At 39.4% G+C, this 17,428-nt stretch overlaps 2 protein-coding genes and 3 non-coding genes across 6 annotated transcripts in view; all 5 read right to left on the bottom strand.

Annotated features, from left to right (window-relative positions):
* Positions 1-5,068, bottom strand: part of MSH4 (mutS homolog 4) — a 94,798-nt gene extending 89,730 nt beyond the window's left edge. The window contains 2 exon segments of the mRNA XM_024734623.1: positions 1,879-2,061; positions 4,831-5,068. Of these exon segments, the coding sequence (XP_024590391.1) occupies positions 1,879-2,061; positions 4,831-5,068 (421 nt within the window).
* Positions 5,069-6,788: 1,720 nt separating this feature from the next.
* RABGGTB (Rab geranylgeranyltransferase subunit beta) lies at positions 6,789-14,767 on the bottom strand. Of its 2 annotated transcripts, XM_024734625.1 has the most exons (9): positions 14,740-14,767; positions 13,584-13,691; positions 12,746-12,943; positions 11,501-11,606; positions 10,605-10,657; positions 10,416-10,526; positions 9,725-9,850; positions 7,794-7,943; positions 6,789-7,388 (listed from the first exon to the last, which is right to left on the bottom strand). In XM_024734625.1, the coding sequence occupies exons 1-9, from the start codon at positions 14,740-14,742 to the stop codon at positions 7,248-7,250; spliced, it is 996 nt and encodes a 331-aa protein (XP_024590393.1). In that variant the 5' UTR covers positions 14,743-14,767; the 3' UTR covers positions 6,789-7,247. The 2 variants fall into 2 exon arrangements, with proteins under 2 accessions (XP_024590393.1, XP_024590394.1); XM_024734626.1 differs by lacking the exon at positions 12,746-12,943 and having other exon boundaries at positions 6,791-7,388; positions 14,740-14,757.
* LOC112392816 (small nucleolar RNA SNORD45) lies at positions 12,526-12,597 on the bottom strand. The gene has a single exon (XR_003001759.1). It is a non-coding gene; the product is annotated as a small nucleolar RNA SNORD45 (small nucleolar RNA).
* Positions 13,228-13,310, bottom strand: LOC112392818 (small nucleolar RNA SNORD45). Its single transcript, XR_003001761.1, has one exon. It is a non-coding gene; the product is annotated as a small nucleolar RNA SNORD45 (small nucleolar RNA).
* Positions 13,863-13,941, bottom strand: LOC112392817 (small nucleolar RNA SNORD45). Its single transcript, XR_003001760.1, has one exon. It is a non-coding gene; the product is annotated as a small nucleolar RNA SNORD45 (small nucleolar RNA).
* Positions 14,768-17,428: the final 2,661 nt, after the last annotated feature.

The raw sequence follows: 17,428 nt of genomic DNA, 5'->3' as shown, positions 1-17,428 counted from the left end.
AAAAAAAAAAAAAAAAAAAAAAAATACAAACTGCAGTAGCTTTGGATATTTTCTCTATGCTTTGTTATATGCATGTTTATTTGTATAAACTAACCATTTTTCTCTCTTTTCACTTTTAAAAATTTATACACAAGTTATTGGAGGTTAACTTTACAACTTAGTCTTTAAGTAACACAATATTCAGTGGGACCATGACTGAATTTGAGATAATTAATATGCAATGACTGTTGGGACTATGAATCTTCTCATTTTGGGAAAGAGTGAGAACCCCCCTCACTTGTAAGTACAGATGTATACATCCTGTTAGGTAGAAACACAGAGTTATTTTGTTGTTGTAAAGGAATCCAAATGTGTGTAGAATGACATATATGGACATTGAATAGCCAAAGGAGTTATGCCAGTTATCAATTTATTGTCACTCGGCTCCAAATTCACACTTCAATGTAAGCTCTGCAACAGTGGACAGAATTGCTGTATATTTCTCCTTTAAAGTGGGCATAATGTTAAGTTTTCTCAATTGAGGGCACTGGAGGGACCTTGCATGATGAAGGGCTCTCTGGCAGCTTCCACTGGGTCAGCAGTGTAGGTATGAGGACATCTGGTGGTGATGTGCCCAGCTACATACCCAGAATGTGCTGTCCTCTGGCAATCACACAGCCGCAGCATGGCACGGTAACAATCATCTTACAGCCCTCTCAACAGAGATATCCTGCATTCCAGGCCTCCTGCCCGTACTAATTCCTTCAGCTCTTTCACTCTCTATTCAGTCTGTCTCCCATAGTCCTCTTGATGCCACCACTCCTCCTAACAGGGAGACTGTGCGCTCCAGGCCTCCAACCCACACCAGAGCCCGCTCCCATTGCACAGCCATGTTCTAGCCACCAGCTATAGTTCACCCACCCTGCCCGCTTCCTGTTTGCCTGGCCTGGCAAATCTGCGGTCACTACTGAAATTGCCATTCAGTATTCACCTTCTCCAAAGAGGTCAGTACCCCAGCGTTGGAAATGGGACCCAAAAGGGGGCCACTTCCAAGTAGGACCTCTGAGGAGTCCCCTTAGCCCTAGGGTGCCTCATAGAGTTTCCTTATATACTATAGTTACTCTTTTATGAGTTTAATAATTCTTCATATTAAATCTTCCCTGTTTAAATTATTGTATGGTTCTACTTCAGATTGTATCTTCACTGCTACAGTCTCTGTCTTCATGGAGTTTATAGTCCAGCAAAAAAGATGGACAACTTAAAAAAGATAATCAACCTCATTTATAACCAGGAAAATGCAAATTCATACTATAGTTAGGTAGTATTTTACAACTGCTAGACTGGTAAATATTAAGGAGTTTGACAGTACCAAATACTGGGTAGGATACAGATCAACAAGAACGCTCATATATTGCTAGTAAGAGTATATGTTGGTAGAACCACTCAGAAAAACAAGTTTTCATTATTTTGCAAATGTATACATTCATATATCTTTGAACCAAGAGATGTTTATACATGTAGACCTATTTCACCCATTTTCCCCTCAAGAAAATCTACATTTAGATAAATTCTAAAATTTAAGTATTAAAAAATCATTCAATAGTATTATCAGGATCAACTTTTAGATTTAAGCAAACGTATAGAAGGAAGGGCTTTCTTTCTTGTGCTTTTTTTGTCAGAATGATAAAATAATGTAGACCTGCATTTTTTAACAAACAATATCACAAACTATGTAGACTTATTAATCCAGCTTCAAATTGTAGATATGGCTAAATTGATGTATTTATCATTCAGTCTTCCATATTAGTTACAAGTAACTTCATATTAACTTAACTACTCTAATATATAATTTTTAAAAGTTTCAAAAGATCAATTAGGCCAATATTCCACTCACTTTACCTGAATATTCCATTTGCAGTGTCCAACTTTTATAACCTGGTCTCTGGGGATTTCCAGCAGATAATGGAGTTTTTAGTATTTGAGGATAATTACTATCTCGCGCAGAGGATGAGCTTGTACCGAGAGTAAAATGTGATGCAAGTGTGTTTTCTGCATAAGATCTTTTGTTTGTAAAGTATGAATCTAAATTCAAAAAAAATTAAATATCAGTTCTTAAAGATTCCAAATTATGCAATGTTGTACTAATTCTTATAATCTCTATAAAACTTCATCTGATGATTTTTTAGTGTAACAAATTATGACAAGTTTAACATTACTGATAAATAATCTTGTACTAAAGTATAATGAAAAGTGCTTGCTAATATGTCTTTTTCTTATACAAGTTGACTGAGACTATTCTTGCTAAAATCACAAACTACCTTCTAATCTTCAAATATACCAGATATATTTTCTTTGTATAGTAATTATAACACATCTTTTCCTCTGTTGACCTCTTCATTGAAACTGTCTCCTCCCAGGTAACTGGTGTAAAGAGTTTTAGGCTCACTTTGATTCAGTTCCTTGTTTAGTTACTTACCTGCTGATATAAGACATTACCTATTTTATAGGGTTGTCATAAAATATGAAGGAATGTACATAAACAGCCTAGCATAGTGTCTTGGCACATAAGAGGTTTTTTTGTTTGTTTTTTACTTGAAGTATAGCTGATTTACAATGTTGTGGGCACATACAGAAGTTCTTAAAAGTATATATTGGGTCTCTTTTCTCCTCTTCCCCTTGATTTCCATGACAATTCTCTAACTTGATTCTCCTTAAACCACTTCTTTTTAGTTTCCTTTGCCAGGTCCTTTTTCCCTCTGTCTGACTCTTGACTGTTGGCTTCCCAAGGTTCCATACTTTTTCACTTTCTCTCAAAATCAAAATTATACATTTTCTCTGGGCATCTCATCTATTATTTTGGTTTCTATTAATATCTATTTCCTGACAATTCTCAAACCTTCATATACAGCCCTAACTCCTCTCCAACACTATAAAACCATGGGGTGGCAAACTCCCTCTGTAAAATTGGGACAAAAGAAAAATCTACCTTGCAGAATTATTGTGAGGATCAGAGATACAAAATGCCAAGTAAGAAGCTAGAACAGAGTAGTGCTCGTTGATTAGTGGATGTTATTACTGTTGAAAAAGCATTTCACAAAGGGGGGATTATACTGACAACGTAAACATGTATGTTGCCTTGGAGGAACTGCAAGTAGGTCAGTTAGGTTAGAAAGTAGGGTAATTATTAAGAAATGATAAGAGATAAGACTGCAAAAATTGAAAACAGATCCCAAATGGCCTTGGATGTCCTAATAAAGAATATGATTTAAAAAAAAAAAAGTATGATTTTTTTAACTGCAAATACGGAGTCACGGACTGAAGTGCCAAGGGACATAAGATTTTCATTTTCCGGGACCTCCCTGGTGGTGCAGTGGTTAAGGATCCACCTGCCAAGGCAGGGGACACAGGTTCAAGCCCTGGTCCGGGAAGATCCCACATGCCGCAGAACAACTAAGCCCATGCACCACAACTACTGAGCCTGTGCTCTAGAGCCCATGAGCCGCAACTACTGAGCCCGCGTACTGCAACTACTGAAGCTTGTATGCCTAGAGCCCATGCTCCACAAGAGAAGCCACTGCAATGAGAAGCCTGCACACCTCAAAGAAGAGTAGCCCCTGCTCGCCACAACTAGAGAAAATCCGGCGTGCAGCAACGAAGACCCAATGCAGCCAAAAATAAATTAATTAATTTTAAAAGAGAGAATTAAAAAAAGATTTTCATTTTCCATATAACTCTAGTGACACTGTAAGTAAGCTTGAAAGAAAGAATACTTAGGAGTATAAGGCAATAACTCAGACATAAAATCGTAAGGGCCTGTAATGGCACAGAGATAGAAAAGTACATAATTATTTAAAAGATAAAGTCAGATAGAATTTAACTATTTGGATGTTATGAGTGAGGGAATACTCGAATTATTGGTCTCCTAGGTTTAAGATTTAGAAAACCCAATGACTGAGATAAGTAAGAGAAACAGGTTGAGGAGCTGCAGAGAGGTGAATTAAATTAATCATATAGGGAGTCTGAGGATTTCCACTGGTTCCTCACCAGAAACTTCAGAACAGACTGAAATAGGAATCTGGAGCACAGATGAGATCTGGGCTGTGGTGATAGTCACATCCAGACAGAAGTGGCATAGGAAAAAACCTCCAAGGACAAACCAATAATTTGGGAACTAACAAAGGTAAGCATAGTTCTCTGGAAGGCAGGAGAAAAACAGGGGAGAGTGGAATCAACGAAAGCAAATTAAGACGGTTTAAGAGAAGACCGGTCAAGAACATTAAACACAGTGGAAAGGTCACACAAGATGAACCGAAAAGTGACCACTGAATTTGGCATTTGTTACCTTATCATTGACTTGCAATGCTGTCTGGAAAAAAAAGGTGATTGTTTTGCCATGGAGAGTGACTGAGTATAAAATAAACGAGTTTAACTCTCCTTGAAAGACATTTTTCAGACTAAACGTATCATTCACCTCAATTAGATAAAATGTTAAATCTGGTCTGTTTTCACGGCATCCTAGAAGGACTTGGTGAGTTAAGCTCAGGAGCCGAGAGGTTCACCACTTCTATCATCAAACTCATGCACAAATTCAGGCATCTGTCATCAGGGGCAGAGAGCTGGGACATCACACCGGACGTTAATGCAACCCGCCTCAGAACCAAGCCACCCGCCATCACAGCCTTGTAATGAAACTAATTTGAAGTAGAGTCCAGCCCTTTAGTCACTCAGAAACACTAAATTCCCGGAGCATCCCATTCTCATCTTCCAAACAAACCCCAATCGATACTTCTCTGTGGTAACCACCAACCACAGCTCCCTGAGCCTCCGGGAATTCACACAACCGCTCCTTACCTTGAGCTGGCCGCGCGCTGGGCGGGTGCCGAGGAAGGCTGCTGCTGCCGCTCCGGTCGCCCGCCGCTCCAGACGTGCCTGGAGGGGAGGACGAAGAGGCGGCCTGGGCTGAAGGACATCTCTGAGGAGTCTCCTGGAGTCCGAAATTGTAGCGGGGACCCTGGGACCGAGCCTCTACCAAGGAAGGGGAAACTGCAGGGGCAGAAGGCGAAGTTGGTGGGACCTCAGCACTCAGCATGCTCATAAGCCCTCTCAGAACACACCTCCACAGGCCCCAAAGGCAGAAGCGACGCCGGGAAAAGTGCGAGTATGGTGCGCAGGCGCACGAAGCTGCACGGCGCAGGCGCAGAGCCCGCAAGGCGCAGGCGCAGAGCCCGTGCTGCAACCGCCCACCTTCCCCGCCCCTCCCCGCCCCCCATCCACACAGAGGAATGTACTTCCACGCGTTCCGGTCCCGTCACTCCCACAGGATTTGGTCGAGCTAAATGTAAGGTACAGACCTCCTCAGCTGAAAGGAATTCTGGGCCCATCAATCCAACTTGGCAGACCCATCATTCGCACTGCACCTTATTTCCTTATCACAAGGTATTTGGGGCTAACATTCCGCACATACCTCCAAATACACTAGTTTCTTTTTAATCACATAAACTGTCACCACTGTGCACGCAGTGCCTGTGATAGTGGAAACAAATTTAATGCTCACACAGTAGTAAAAACCATTTAACATTGGTTTCCTGTCTAAAGAGCCACTAACCCCTTACAGCTTAAATATTCACAGGGCTGTTATCACTGCAAGATTGCCCTTCACCCAGTAAGCATATGGCTGTGTGCACAGTATAGGAGGAACCAGGTTAAGAAGAGTTATTTCTTGGACAGTTTCCTCTCTCTCAATTTCTAGTACTGGGTTTTCACACATAGGTATGAACTGGTTAAGAGCAGACTACAAAAACTCAAACTAGCTTTACAACAAATGACCTTTGGGAAATTTTGTGCCTGCTTACTTTTCTTGAATACACAGTAATACCAACTTCGTAGAGATGCCAGGATTGAAAACAGAATACTCTGGATACTATTAGAAGAAATGCATTACTCAATTCGTGCAATTGTTAATATGTCAATAAATCAGGTATTCATAGAACAGTTCATCCACATGCAATGACTGCAGTCCTCAAAACTCCAACTTCCAATGACAACACTTAAATAAAATTATGTTCCATCCAATGACTTCCAAACCTTCAGAAACAAAATACTGGCAAATGCAACTCAAACCCTTCAAATTAGTGAACTGGTTAAAAAAAACAATGCTAGGGCTTCCCTGGTGGCACAGTGGTTGAGAGTCCACCTGCTGATGCAGGGGACACGGGTTCGTGCCCCGGTCCACCCGGTCCGGGAAGATCCCACATGCCACGGAGCGGCTAGGCCCGTGAGCCATGGCCGCTGAGTCTACGTGTTTGGAGCCTGTGCTCCGCAATGGGAGAGGCCACAACAGTGAGAGGCCCGCGTACCACAAAAAACAAACAAACAAACAAAAAAAAACAACAATGCTAGACATTTCAATCTCACATTGGCCAAGTGTTGAGAATCATCACTACACACATGTAAGAAGATTCTCTAACTCTTACACAGGGTATTGCAAAGACACTTGAGCAAATTTCAACTTCCATCAAGAAAAATGTTCATTAAAATACTTCATTTTCACCAAGAACATAAAACTCTTATAAGAGATTAGCTGTGGTCTCATCTTTCTGAAAACACAGTTAACAAAAAAATACTGTGGCAACTATCAACTTGTGTTTCCTTACTCCGCAGGGAAAAAAGCCAACAATCTCCCTTGGCATTCTGACATAAAATATTAGAAAGTGAGAATATAGTCCAGATTGCAATCCTATTCCAAGATGGTGAATTGTCACTTACTTAAATCACTTTGTAACCAGCTCAGTAACCACAAACATATGAAATATTCCCAAATTTCAGCCATTTATTTTTTTTCATCTTTTAATTTCTATGGGGTTCATCAATTCTTTATCAGTTAACATTCTCATTGACAAAGACCAATTTATATTAACTATAGTTATATATAACATATCAAGGGAGTACATGGGAAAATCAGAACACAAGACTTCATCAGCTAGAGTTCAACTCAGTTTGCTGTTATGGAGACAAACAAGATAAATACATTGAAGCATAAACAAAATATTAATGCTCAGAATAACAGCATTCCAGAAGAAAACGGAAAGCTGAAGGTACAATAAAGGTCTCTAATTTACAGTATGTATAATTATATAATTTATTAAAATCAACACAATTCATGTACAAAATATTAACATGGCAGCCATTAAGTTTGTTAAGCACTTCAAATACTGAAATGTTAAGACAGTAAAACTACACTAAGCAACTTTTGCATCAAGGGATCTAATCTAGCTCACTAGTTCAGGCTGAACATTCACTCTCCGAAGTATTTCTTCAGGCATGCAAAAAACAGGGCTAACAGGTTTAATCTGTTCTTCTCCCAAAAGTGACAATCCAGCAATTCCAAATAGAGTATGAAAAGGATCTACCTATTAAAAAAATAAGAATTTATAGAGTATTACAAAATGAAAACTTCTAAAACCCTGCTTCTGAACAATGATTATACTGGAGCCTATTGTATTCTCTTTATTTGAACATATGCTTAAAGTTTTCTGAAATAATGATGGTTTCAAATTGTGTTTTTAAACACAGAACCTGGTCCACACACTCATTTCTTGGCAATAAGTGACCAGAAATTTCTGTAAACTTGTTTTAGATCTTTCATATATTCTTAAATGACAATTATTTAAAAAGCATCCCTTCAAAGCAACACTTGGAAATACCATCCTTTCCCCCCACCCCCCTATTCCTAATTCTGGAAACTTAGAACCCTTAAAACACAAAGCAACACTGAAAATTTTAACTGTTACATAAACAGTCACAAATATACTTGCCATATCTCCTGGCCTGTCCGCAAATCCTCCCGTTTCTTCATCTTGACATGCTAAAATGAAACTGCGCAGTTTCTCTCTGTCAATCCAATGAAGCCTTCCAATTATCTTTAGGGAAGCCAACACCCACCAAGAATAGCACACATCTGGTAACTAGGAGGAAAAAGCCACAAGTTGCCTCAATTTTACTTTCTGGCCCAAATATTGGGGGTGGGAAGGGAATCAAGGGATATATTGACAATGTAGTGTTTGAAACACTGAAGTCCATAAATACAATTGCTTAGAATTAAAGATAATCACTGTTAAAGAGAAGACCAAACACTCCATTCCATAGAAAACCACGCTGAATGTTTCAGTTTCAGTACTCAGTGATAACCATCCATCTACCTTATCTTCTATTTGCAATGAATACCTAAATAAGCCCCTTAATCCAAGAATCTGGTGGTAAGGCTCATGAGATCTATGGTACTATATGTTCCACTGCCTTAGGTAGAGCATTTTCAGTAAGCGCTGTCCAAGCAGTGCACAACATGCTTAAAACAAAAAAAAAAAAAAAAAACCCCTGGGCTTCCCTGGTGGCACAATGGTTTTAAAAAAAAAAAAAAAAAAAAAATCACCCTGGCTCCTCAAATAATGGTAACTTAAGAAATGCAGAAGTTCCCACCTCAGACCGAATTTCAACAAGATCCTTAGGTGATTCACAGGCACATTAAAAGCTGTCCTAGGGCTTCCCTGGCGGCCCAGTGGTTGAGTCCGCCTGTTGATGCAGGGGACTGGGGTTCGCGCCCCGGTCCAGGAAGATCCCACATGCCGCGGAGCAGCTGGGCCCGTGAGCCATGGCCACTGAGCCTGCGCTCCGCAATGGGAGAGGCCACAGCAGTGAGAGGCCCGCAAACCGCAAAAAAAAAAAAAAGAAGCTGTCCTAGATTTTAAGTGCAATCCTCACCCCCAACCATTTTCTACTTATTGAAAAGCTGCCCAGGTTTTTCACTGGATCTTAACTTTTATAAAGCAGAAACTAACACACCATTGTAAAGCAATTATACCCCAATAAAGATGTTTAAAAAAAAAAAAAAAAAAAAGAAACCACTTGTGGTTATTTTCCTACCCATTAACTTATTCAGAAATACTGAGCAAGCAAAATTAAACAAAAATACAATGACCCAGATAAAAGCATCACCATGCTCTATCATATTTTAGGTCAGGGGCTCAGCAGGCTACAGCCACTGAGTCAAATCTAGACCACAGGAATAGCTTTTAGTATGTGTAAATGATTTTTTAAAATAATAGTTTGGCGATGGGAAAATTATGAAATTCGTATGTGTAACAAGACCATAGGTCAAAGCTAAAAATATTTACTACCTGGTCGTTACAGACCCAATTCAGAGTGTGTGAAAGCTAAACAAATTGGGTTTTTCTTTAAAAATTAACAAAGATTTTAAATAAAAATGTTGCAATCCAATTTTTTAAAAAAATCTTTCATTTGGCAAATCCACTGTCCTTCCCCACCCCCCATAAGTAGGCATGGAGATTTCTGTACAAGATGCATGTGTTACTAGAAGCCTTTGACTCCCAGATATACATAATGCAAAGTAGTTAAGGTGAAAAGCTCATTATCAATTTACAAGAGCAATACTGAGATATATAAGACAAAAATTTAAGTGCTCAATCCAGGTTATAAAACTTAAAAAGTTAATCTTGGGCTTCCCTGGTGGCACAGTGGTTGAGAGTCCGCCTGGCGATGCAGGGGACACAGGTTCGCGCCCCAGTCCGGGAAGATCCCACATGCCGCAGAGCGGCTGGGCCTGTGAACCATGGCCACTGAGCCTGGGCGTCCGGAGCCTGTGCTCCGCAATGGGAGAGACCACAAAACTGAGAGGCCCGCATACCGCCAAAAAAAAAAAAAAAAGTTAATCTTATGAAACGATAGATACCTTCTCTGGCCTTCCATTGAGTCCACCTGATGGAAGCTGTCGTTCACAAAGCCACCAACCAAGTAAATCAGAATTTACTCGATGCAACTGACTAGTAATAGCCAGGAATCCTGTGCAACAATAGATCTAAAATTACAGACATAAAGTACATGTGTATAATAGTTTTTCAACAGTAACATGGTGATAAAAACTACTTAAATTATTAAAGCTCCATTTTCTATCTAAAAATTTGCTGACAGTAAGAATTGCAAACAAGAACACAATTATCTGAACAAATCCAACACTACTAGGATGCAACTTTGCAATGCAAGACTACTGTCACAATTTCTTCATGGCTAAAAGCAAGCTTTATTTGACAACCATTTACATATACAACATCCTCTGGCACAAGCAAACAGGTCTTGGGGATAGGCAGGGAATGTTTTCACCTGGTTAAAAACTAATTGAAAATCAAAATATATTTTTGGTAATTACAAAACTACTTACGTTTACTTGGGTCAGAGGATTTCACCAACAGGGGACTGCATACAAAGTATACTACTGTAAAAAACGCCTTCCTTAATCAGCAATTAATTCTTATATAACATCCCACATTATATTACATTCAGTCAAATTAACTTGTTATTTTCCCAATTACACGGGTTATCCCTTCAAAACTGACACTACATTTTAATCTAGATTGATAAATTACCTGCCCAGCATGGGATTCAGAACCTGGCCTGCAACCAAATCCACCATCAAAGTTCATACATGATAAAACAAATTCGATTGCCTTTTCCACATTAATAGCATCCAGCTTCCCCTGTAAACAAAATATACCTATTAAATTCCAGAATAATCATGGAAGCTTAATCATTCCAATACAACATTTAAAACTTACCAATAGAGCCAAAGTTGCCACCGCACAAAAAGAGAATCTTGTGTCGATTTCTCCTAAAAATAAAGGGATCAAGCCAAAACATCTTGTTGTCAGAGGCTTCTGATCATATTATGTAGTAAAAGTTAATTAAAAACAACATCTGTACAACTACCATGGTTAAATTTCCAAGAGTTCAGGCTTAGCATGTAAGTACATGTTAGTCACCAGGAGGAAAGCTAAATCTTTAAAAAGTGATCCATAATCACTTACTTTATTTCAAAGGAAACTAAGAACTAGAAAACTGCTTTGTGAAAAATATAAGCAAATAAATTGCTTTCAAAGCCCCAGAAAGGAGACAGAAAGAAAGACTAGTCAATTTCTCAGAATGATAATAACCTTACCCTATTATATAAAAGTAGATTTTCACATCCCATGAAGCAGCTGGTCTCTCCTGCCTGCACTGTATTCAGCCCTAAAGCAGAGATTATCTACATTTATCAAGTCAAATACTATTCCCTCCCTCCACTCAAATATTCAGTAAGTTTGTAAAGTTTTTTGAATATTTTCCCCTTGCCAGAAAGTTTTTAAAAAACTTTACAAAGCCACCAAATATTGGGGAAAAAAGTTTCACCTACCTTATCTTTTAGACTGGCCCCCTCTGTTCCAGTACTCCTGTATGCTGATATAACTAGCACAGTGCATGCTGGAACTTCCAGCAGACCATTAACTCCAGTTAGACCAGCTGCTTAGTGGGACCTGAAAAGATGAAAAACTTAAAAATCTCCTGGTAAGTTATTAGCAAAGCCCCCAATTCGCTGAACTTTAAAATTTGCAACAAAGCTTATCACTACAATAAACACCAAAGCAGAACATTTTTGGATTGGTATTTTGGGTGCCATGGATTAAAGGGACATTACCCCAAATATCTCCAGCGAAAGAACCATCTTCTTTCTGTAGACTCTGAACATATTCCACAACTTTATTTACATCAATAACATTAATACTATCATAGAGAGTAAGAATCTGTAACAAAAACAAACCATGGTAAGTAAATACCTCCTCAACACTGGTAAGGTTGTCCTAACAATGTTCTTCCTCAACTACCTTTTAAGTTGTCAAGCAAGCATGTCCTTTTATGTACATTGTGAACTTTTCTCAAATGTTTACTTCTACTATGTATTCAAATTATAGATATTACCAACAAACAAACCTTTAACCACAAAGCATTATTTTTCCATTTATAAATTGTTAACTTAGCACTCTAAGAATCATATATACTACACTTACATAGACTTTAAACCCTTATTTGTGGATTTTCACTAATATCAAAATCAAAGCTAACTCCAAGGAGGGAATTCCCTGACGGTCCAGTGGTTAGGACTTGGCGCTTTCACTGCCACGGGCCTGGGTTCAATCCCTGGTCTGGGAACTAAGATACCGCAAGCGCAGTTCGTCCAAAAATGTAAAAATAAATAAAAATTTAAAAACTCCATGGAAAACAGCAGAGTTGTGAAATGACAGAGTATAAACAGGGAACCACAAGCAGCTTGGTATTTCCAGATATTAGATGAAAAGCAAGATGAGACAAAAGGGAGGAAATGGCCAGGCCATGGAGAGAAGCAAATGCCATGCAGAAGTTTGACCAATACAAGAAACAGATGAAGGAGGCTTCTACACATGTGGTAAACAGGCTTTGAGCAGTTTATGTAATCCATTGTGCTATTTGCTGTTCTCTGAATAATGTTCCACATGACATTTCTATTATCAGACAAGACTTATGTAATGTAATCTATTGGGATAGGATAGGTCATGCTGTCTAATAAATAAAAGATTTCAGTGGCTTAACTTCAAAGGATTTTTCTTGCTCAGAACAAACCAACCTAACACCACCGAGTGATTTTCAAATATTTACATATTCTGAAGATAAACATAATTACCATCCAAGGTCTCAGTGTAATTTTAGAATTTACATCAACTTTGGATTCAGCTAATACATGCCATCACATCATTGACCTTGTACAACATATACTTCATTTGAAAAGGTGAGTAACTTTTTAACATAGATACTGATTTTGTCACGTTCCTGATACCTAGTTTCAATTTCCCCACTCTCACGGAAGAGAATACATCACCAAGACTGCTGAATTTTTATTAGTATTTACCTGGACAGCACTAAGAGTGTACAAAAGATGAGGATCATGTCCAATACTAGCACTTATTCCACCACACTCGTGTTGACAAGACTTAATAAATGTCAGAATCTCTTCTCTATTCATGCGATGTAGCTGTCCCATGAGATCCATTACAGTCAGACCCCAATAGATGCCACTCATTCTCAAATATTCAGACATACAGTATTCCTAAAATACAGAATTACTTTAATGCGTCAGTTTGAATTGATGCCAGGTTAAAGATACTGAACACATGAAGCTAAATAGTCATGGTGTTACATGGCCCTAACTCCATAGCTACAAGGTTATGGGAATTCATCAATACTAGATTATTTCCCAACATGGTAAATTTCAGCTCTTTGTATCCTACAGGGGAAAATATTTACTTCCAATTAAGTTGTTCATTTAATTTTTTCTAAGATTTTCCCACAGAGGAAAACTGGGAACACCATTCTTCAAGGTTAAACTTTTTCAAGGTCTCAGCGTAATTCTAGAGCTTAAGTGTTATCCCACATCACCGTAAACTCAGGTAATACATGCCAACACATCATTGACCTTGAAAGCATTACCTCAACTACAAAAGTAAATCTATTCCATGCCTCAAAATTCTTACAAATCTGGGCAGGAAGGGAAATCTACTTTGTCTGCCAAAGCCTCTAAATAAGTGTTGGTACGGACCATGGTTAATTCCATTGCCCCATAACCACAGATACCAGTCCTTGGCACACAGGAGTTGGATACCATTTTTAAGAAACATGGGCCATACTAACCTTATGCAGAATGGCCAACACCTTTAAAAATAAACTTTTCAACATAAAAGTATACATACGTAATCATCTTTCTTTGAGCCATAGGATGCTATATAATCTGCATGCTTCTCCACTAATAGGGTGTCGGGTGCATCTGACTTGATAATAACATCCTTCTGCGGTGTGCCCTTTCACACAAAAAGTGATTTCATACATTTTTATCTTTTAACGTTTGACCCCGGAGCATATAATCAATACACATTTGAATTCTGATTTCATCTTGCCATATAAAAACTTTCAATTTTAAAAGTATCTGACTAAAAAAGAACTAAAGCCCTCATAAAGATGCAGGTATTTTTCAGGTCTCAGGGTAATTCTAGAGCTAAAGCAGTAATAATCAACTTTAGATTCAGAATACATGCCAGCTCATCATCGACCCAAAAAATTACCTCCGTCTTCATCACTCTTTGCTTATCTTTCACTTAAACAGTTAAGTAAAATAAACATACACTATCAAACTTTACGAATTTAAGACAACATATGGCTTACATGTGGCAAAAAGTTGAAGCATTAAAATAAAAATCTTGCTAGCCCATAATTTTCAGTTAACTTCTTTAATGAGATTTTATTAATCCTAGAAACTCAGGTTTCAAAGAACCTTCCATGTTCCCCAAAAGTTATTTATCAAGCAAGCAGTCCCTTTAGCCTAATCTTCTCCAGCGTTAGTCTTAGTTTACAAGCCCCCAGGTGATGAGGATGCTGCTCTAGTTCTTATTTTAAGTAGGTCACGATCACTACCATAAGAACAAAGCAGTTAATTTCCTTCACATCCCTTTAATATTTACTAGATCAAGACCACACTATTAATAATTATAAAGATTCTGAACCATATATTCATGGCCAAATGGAAGGAAATATATATGTGCGTGTATATATAGAAGAAAAAGAGAACTAGCCGGCTTTTTTGAGAGATTAAGTAACCGGGTCGTTGAACCCTGAGGCCCGCCGGATAGGAGGAAGTCTGGCCGCATGTGCAGCCGCGAGATCTGCAGAAAACGCTAAGTAATACTTCACCCTGTCTGACTCCTCAAAAAATCTTCCAAGGCCTGTGTCTTAACTCAACCATTCTCCAATACCTAGAAAATAACCCACTGGTGCCTGATCTGCTTAAACATTAGCCTACCCGGTCTCCTCCCGACTCATCTACACAGCAACCCAAAACACTACCACACTCACCATGTCTGAGACCGAAAAGGGAACTAGTCTTGTCGCTGGGCGGATTTAGGCGGCAAGCGCCTGCGCAGAGGCGTCCTTCTGGTTCCCCCCACCCCCCACCCCGCACCCGACACAGCTGACCACACTCCCGCCCGAAGGAAGGAGCAGTTCCATGGCTGCCCTAGGACCCCACCGATTGCTCATAGCTGTCCTCGCTGCCTGCGCCTAAAGTCTCTGGCGCCAATTTTCTCGTCTCGTAAGGTCCGCGGTTTTGTCTACAAGGGTTTTAAGTAATGTGTAAATACCTGAATAACTTTTTTTTTTTAATGTATTTATTTATTTATTTATGGCCGTGTTGGGTCTTCGTTTCTGTGCAAGGGCTTTCTCTAGTTGTGGCAAGCGGGGGTCGCTCTTCATCGCGGTGCGCGGGCCTCTCACTATCGCGGCCTCCGTTGTTGCGGAGCACAGGCTCCAGACGCGCAGGCTCAGTAATTGTCGCTCACGGGCCCAGTTGCCCCGCGGCATGTGGGATCTTCCTAGACCAGGGCTCGAACTCGTCCCTTGCATTGGCAGGCAGATTCTCAACCCCTGCGCCACCAGGGAAGCCCCTGAATAACGTTTAAGAAATCGTTTATTCCTGAGACTCTTTGAACTTCGAAGATCTGAAATGGCTGGTAATTAATAGAGTTGCACGTAGTTAAGTGTTCAATAAATGTTTTTGAGTGAATGTTAATGAAGTGTTCACATTCCCCTCCTGTTTGCCTTGGCCATTACGACCGACTCCCTCACCTACTCCCCCCACTTCTTTAGGAAGTACTAACATCTGAAATATTTGGAACTGAATTTTCAACAAAGAAACACCAATGTGCCTTTTATGAGCTTTCCACAGAAATCGGATTTACTAGGTGTGTTAACACAGCTGTTTTCAATTGTGCTTTCTTTAGGACTGTCATACTTAAGCATTTTTGAGCACGCATTAGAAAATAATGGCACCACACATCCTTGCATTCCGTAACGATTTGGAGAAGGGTTCCTGACACAGTGACTTATGTGGGTTATCAGTAATTGAGAGAATGTTGGATCTACTGTGATGATAGATTTCATTATTTCGCCCTGTAGTTCTGTTGATATTCGCATTTCTAGCTTGCGGCCACTTTATTAAATGCATGTAAGTTTAGAATTATCTATTTCTGCTGAGTTGAGCCTTTTATCATTACGTGATGATTGTCTCTAGCCCTAATAATTTTTATTTTAAAAAGTCTGCCTTGTTAAATAGTGTCGATGAAAAATTAATCCGTTGCTCCCAGAAAGAAATGGAAATTTTTATCCGAGCCAAATTTGAGGATTATAACCTGGGAAGAGCATCTCAGAAAGCTCTGAGGACTGTTCCGCGGGTTACAAGTGAAGGTACAGTTATATGTTTTTTGAGACAAAGGACTGTACATCAAATGACATATTATTGACAGTTTACATAATCCAGATATAAGTGTCATCGTGGTAGGTCGTGTGACCCCTTACAAGATCAGGAAAGAATGTTATCTTTTAAGGAGCTGTCTTGTTGATGCTGGGAGAATGTTGCTCTTTATGGTTGAGCAGGTATTCCTGCTGATGGGGGAGGTTTGGTTGATGCATAATGCAGATACACAATGTACAGTGGGGGCACAGCGGAGGCCAAAGGACAGAGAAGAATATCTTTATGTTTAAAATTTTCTTGTCTTGCCTTAAAATATGAATTTTATTTCACAATAGTAATGTAATTTCCCAGCTTTCTTTTGCCTCTAAATCAGATGGGAGAGGAGTGTTGTAGAGTGAGAAAAACCAAGGCAGAGAGAGAGAGAGAGGTCATGTCTCCTGGGAAAAGTAATACTCAAAATAAGAATAAGACAAGCATCCTATCCAAAATATAACATTCAGGTCGAGGCAATAACTGCTGAAGTAATGAAAAGTAAGCCTCTCTTCCTACTTTATTAATTCATTCATCAGATATGTATTGGATGCCAAATATTATTTATTCTAGGTTTTGGGGGTACGATGGTGAGCAAAATGGAAATATTTATAGGGAGTATCTGTTCTAGCAATTCTTGTAATCACATTCAGCAATTCTATTTCTAGCTATTTATCCTACAAATATATTCCCTTGGCTATGAAGTGACATGTGCCAGAATATTCATAGCAGCAGTCTTCATAATAGCAAAAAATAACAAATATTTTAACCATCAAAAGGTGAAATAGGGTTTCCCTGGTGGCACAGTGGTTGAGAGTCCGCCTGCCGATGCAGGGGACACGGGTTCGTGCCCCGGTCCGGGAAGATCCCACATGCCACGGAGCGGCTAGGCCCGTGAGCCATGGCCGCTGAGCCTGCGCGTCTGGAGCCTGTGCTCTGCAATGGGAGAGGCCACAACAGTGAGAGGCCCGCGTACCGCAAAAAAAAAAAAAGGTGAAATAAACTACGGTGTATTCATTATGCAGCCATTAAAAAGAATGAGGAAACTCTGCAAACATTATGTGGAAAGATTTACAAAATATGTTAAGTGAAAACAAAAACAGAATGTACCAAACGATGTACCGATGTGCCATATGCTACTACTATTTGTGTGGGAAACAAAGGGAAAAAAATATATGGATATATTTGGGAATGCACAGAACCAAAGCAGTTACCTACTGGAGGAGAAATGGGTGGCTGTGGACAGGATTTAAGGAAAGCTTCTCA

This window comes from Neophocaena asiaeorientalis, unplaced genomic scaffold (genome assembly GCF_003031525.2).
Source record: "Neophocaena asiaeorientalis asiaeorientalis breed wild unplaced genomic scaffold, Neophocaena_asiaeorientalis_V1.1 scaffold15, whole genome shotgun sequence".
Classification (NCBI taxonomy): Eukaryota; Metazoa; Chordata; class Mammalia; order Artiodactyla; family Phocoenidae; genus Neophocaena; species Neophocaena asiaeorientalis.
This window is presented reverse-complemented; position numbering and strand designations above follow the sequence as displayed.

Coding starts and splice junctions, on each gene's coding strand:
- RABGGTB (XM_024734625.1), bottom strand. Junction 12,944..13,583: donor GCTCAAAGAAAGATGATTAC/GTATGTATACTT, acceptor TCTGTATTTTAG/GAATACTGTATGTCTGAATA. Junction 7,389..7,793: donor CGGACAGGCCAGGAGATATG/GCAAGTATATTT, acceptor TTTTTTTAATAG/GTAGATCCTTTTCATACTCT.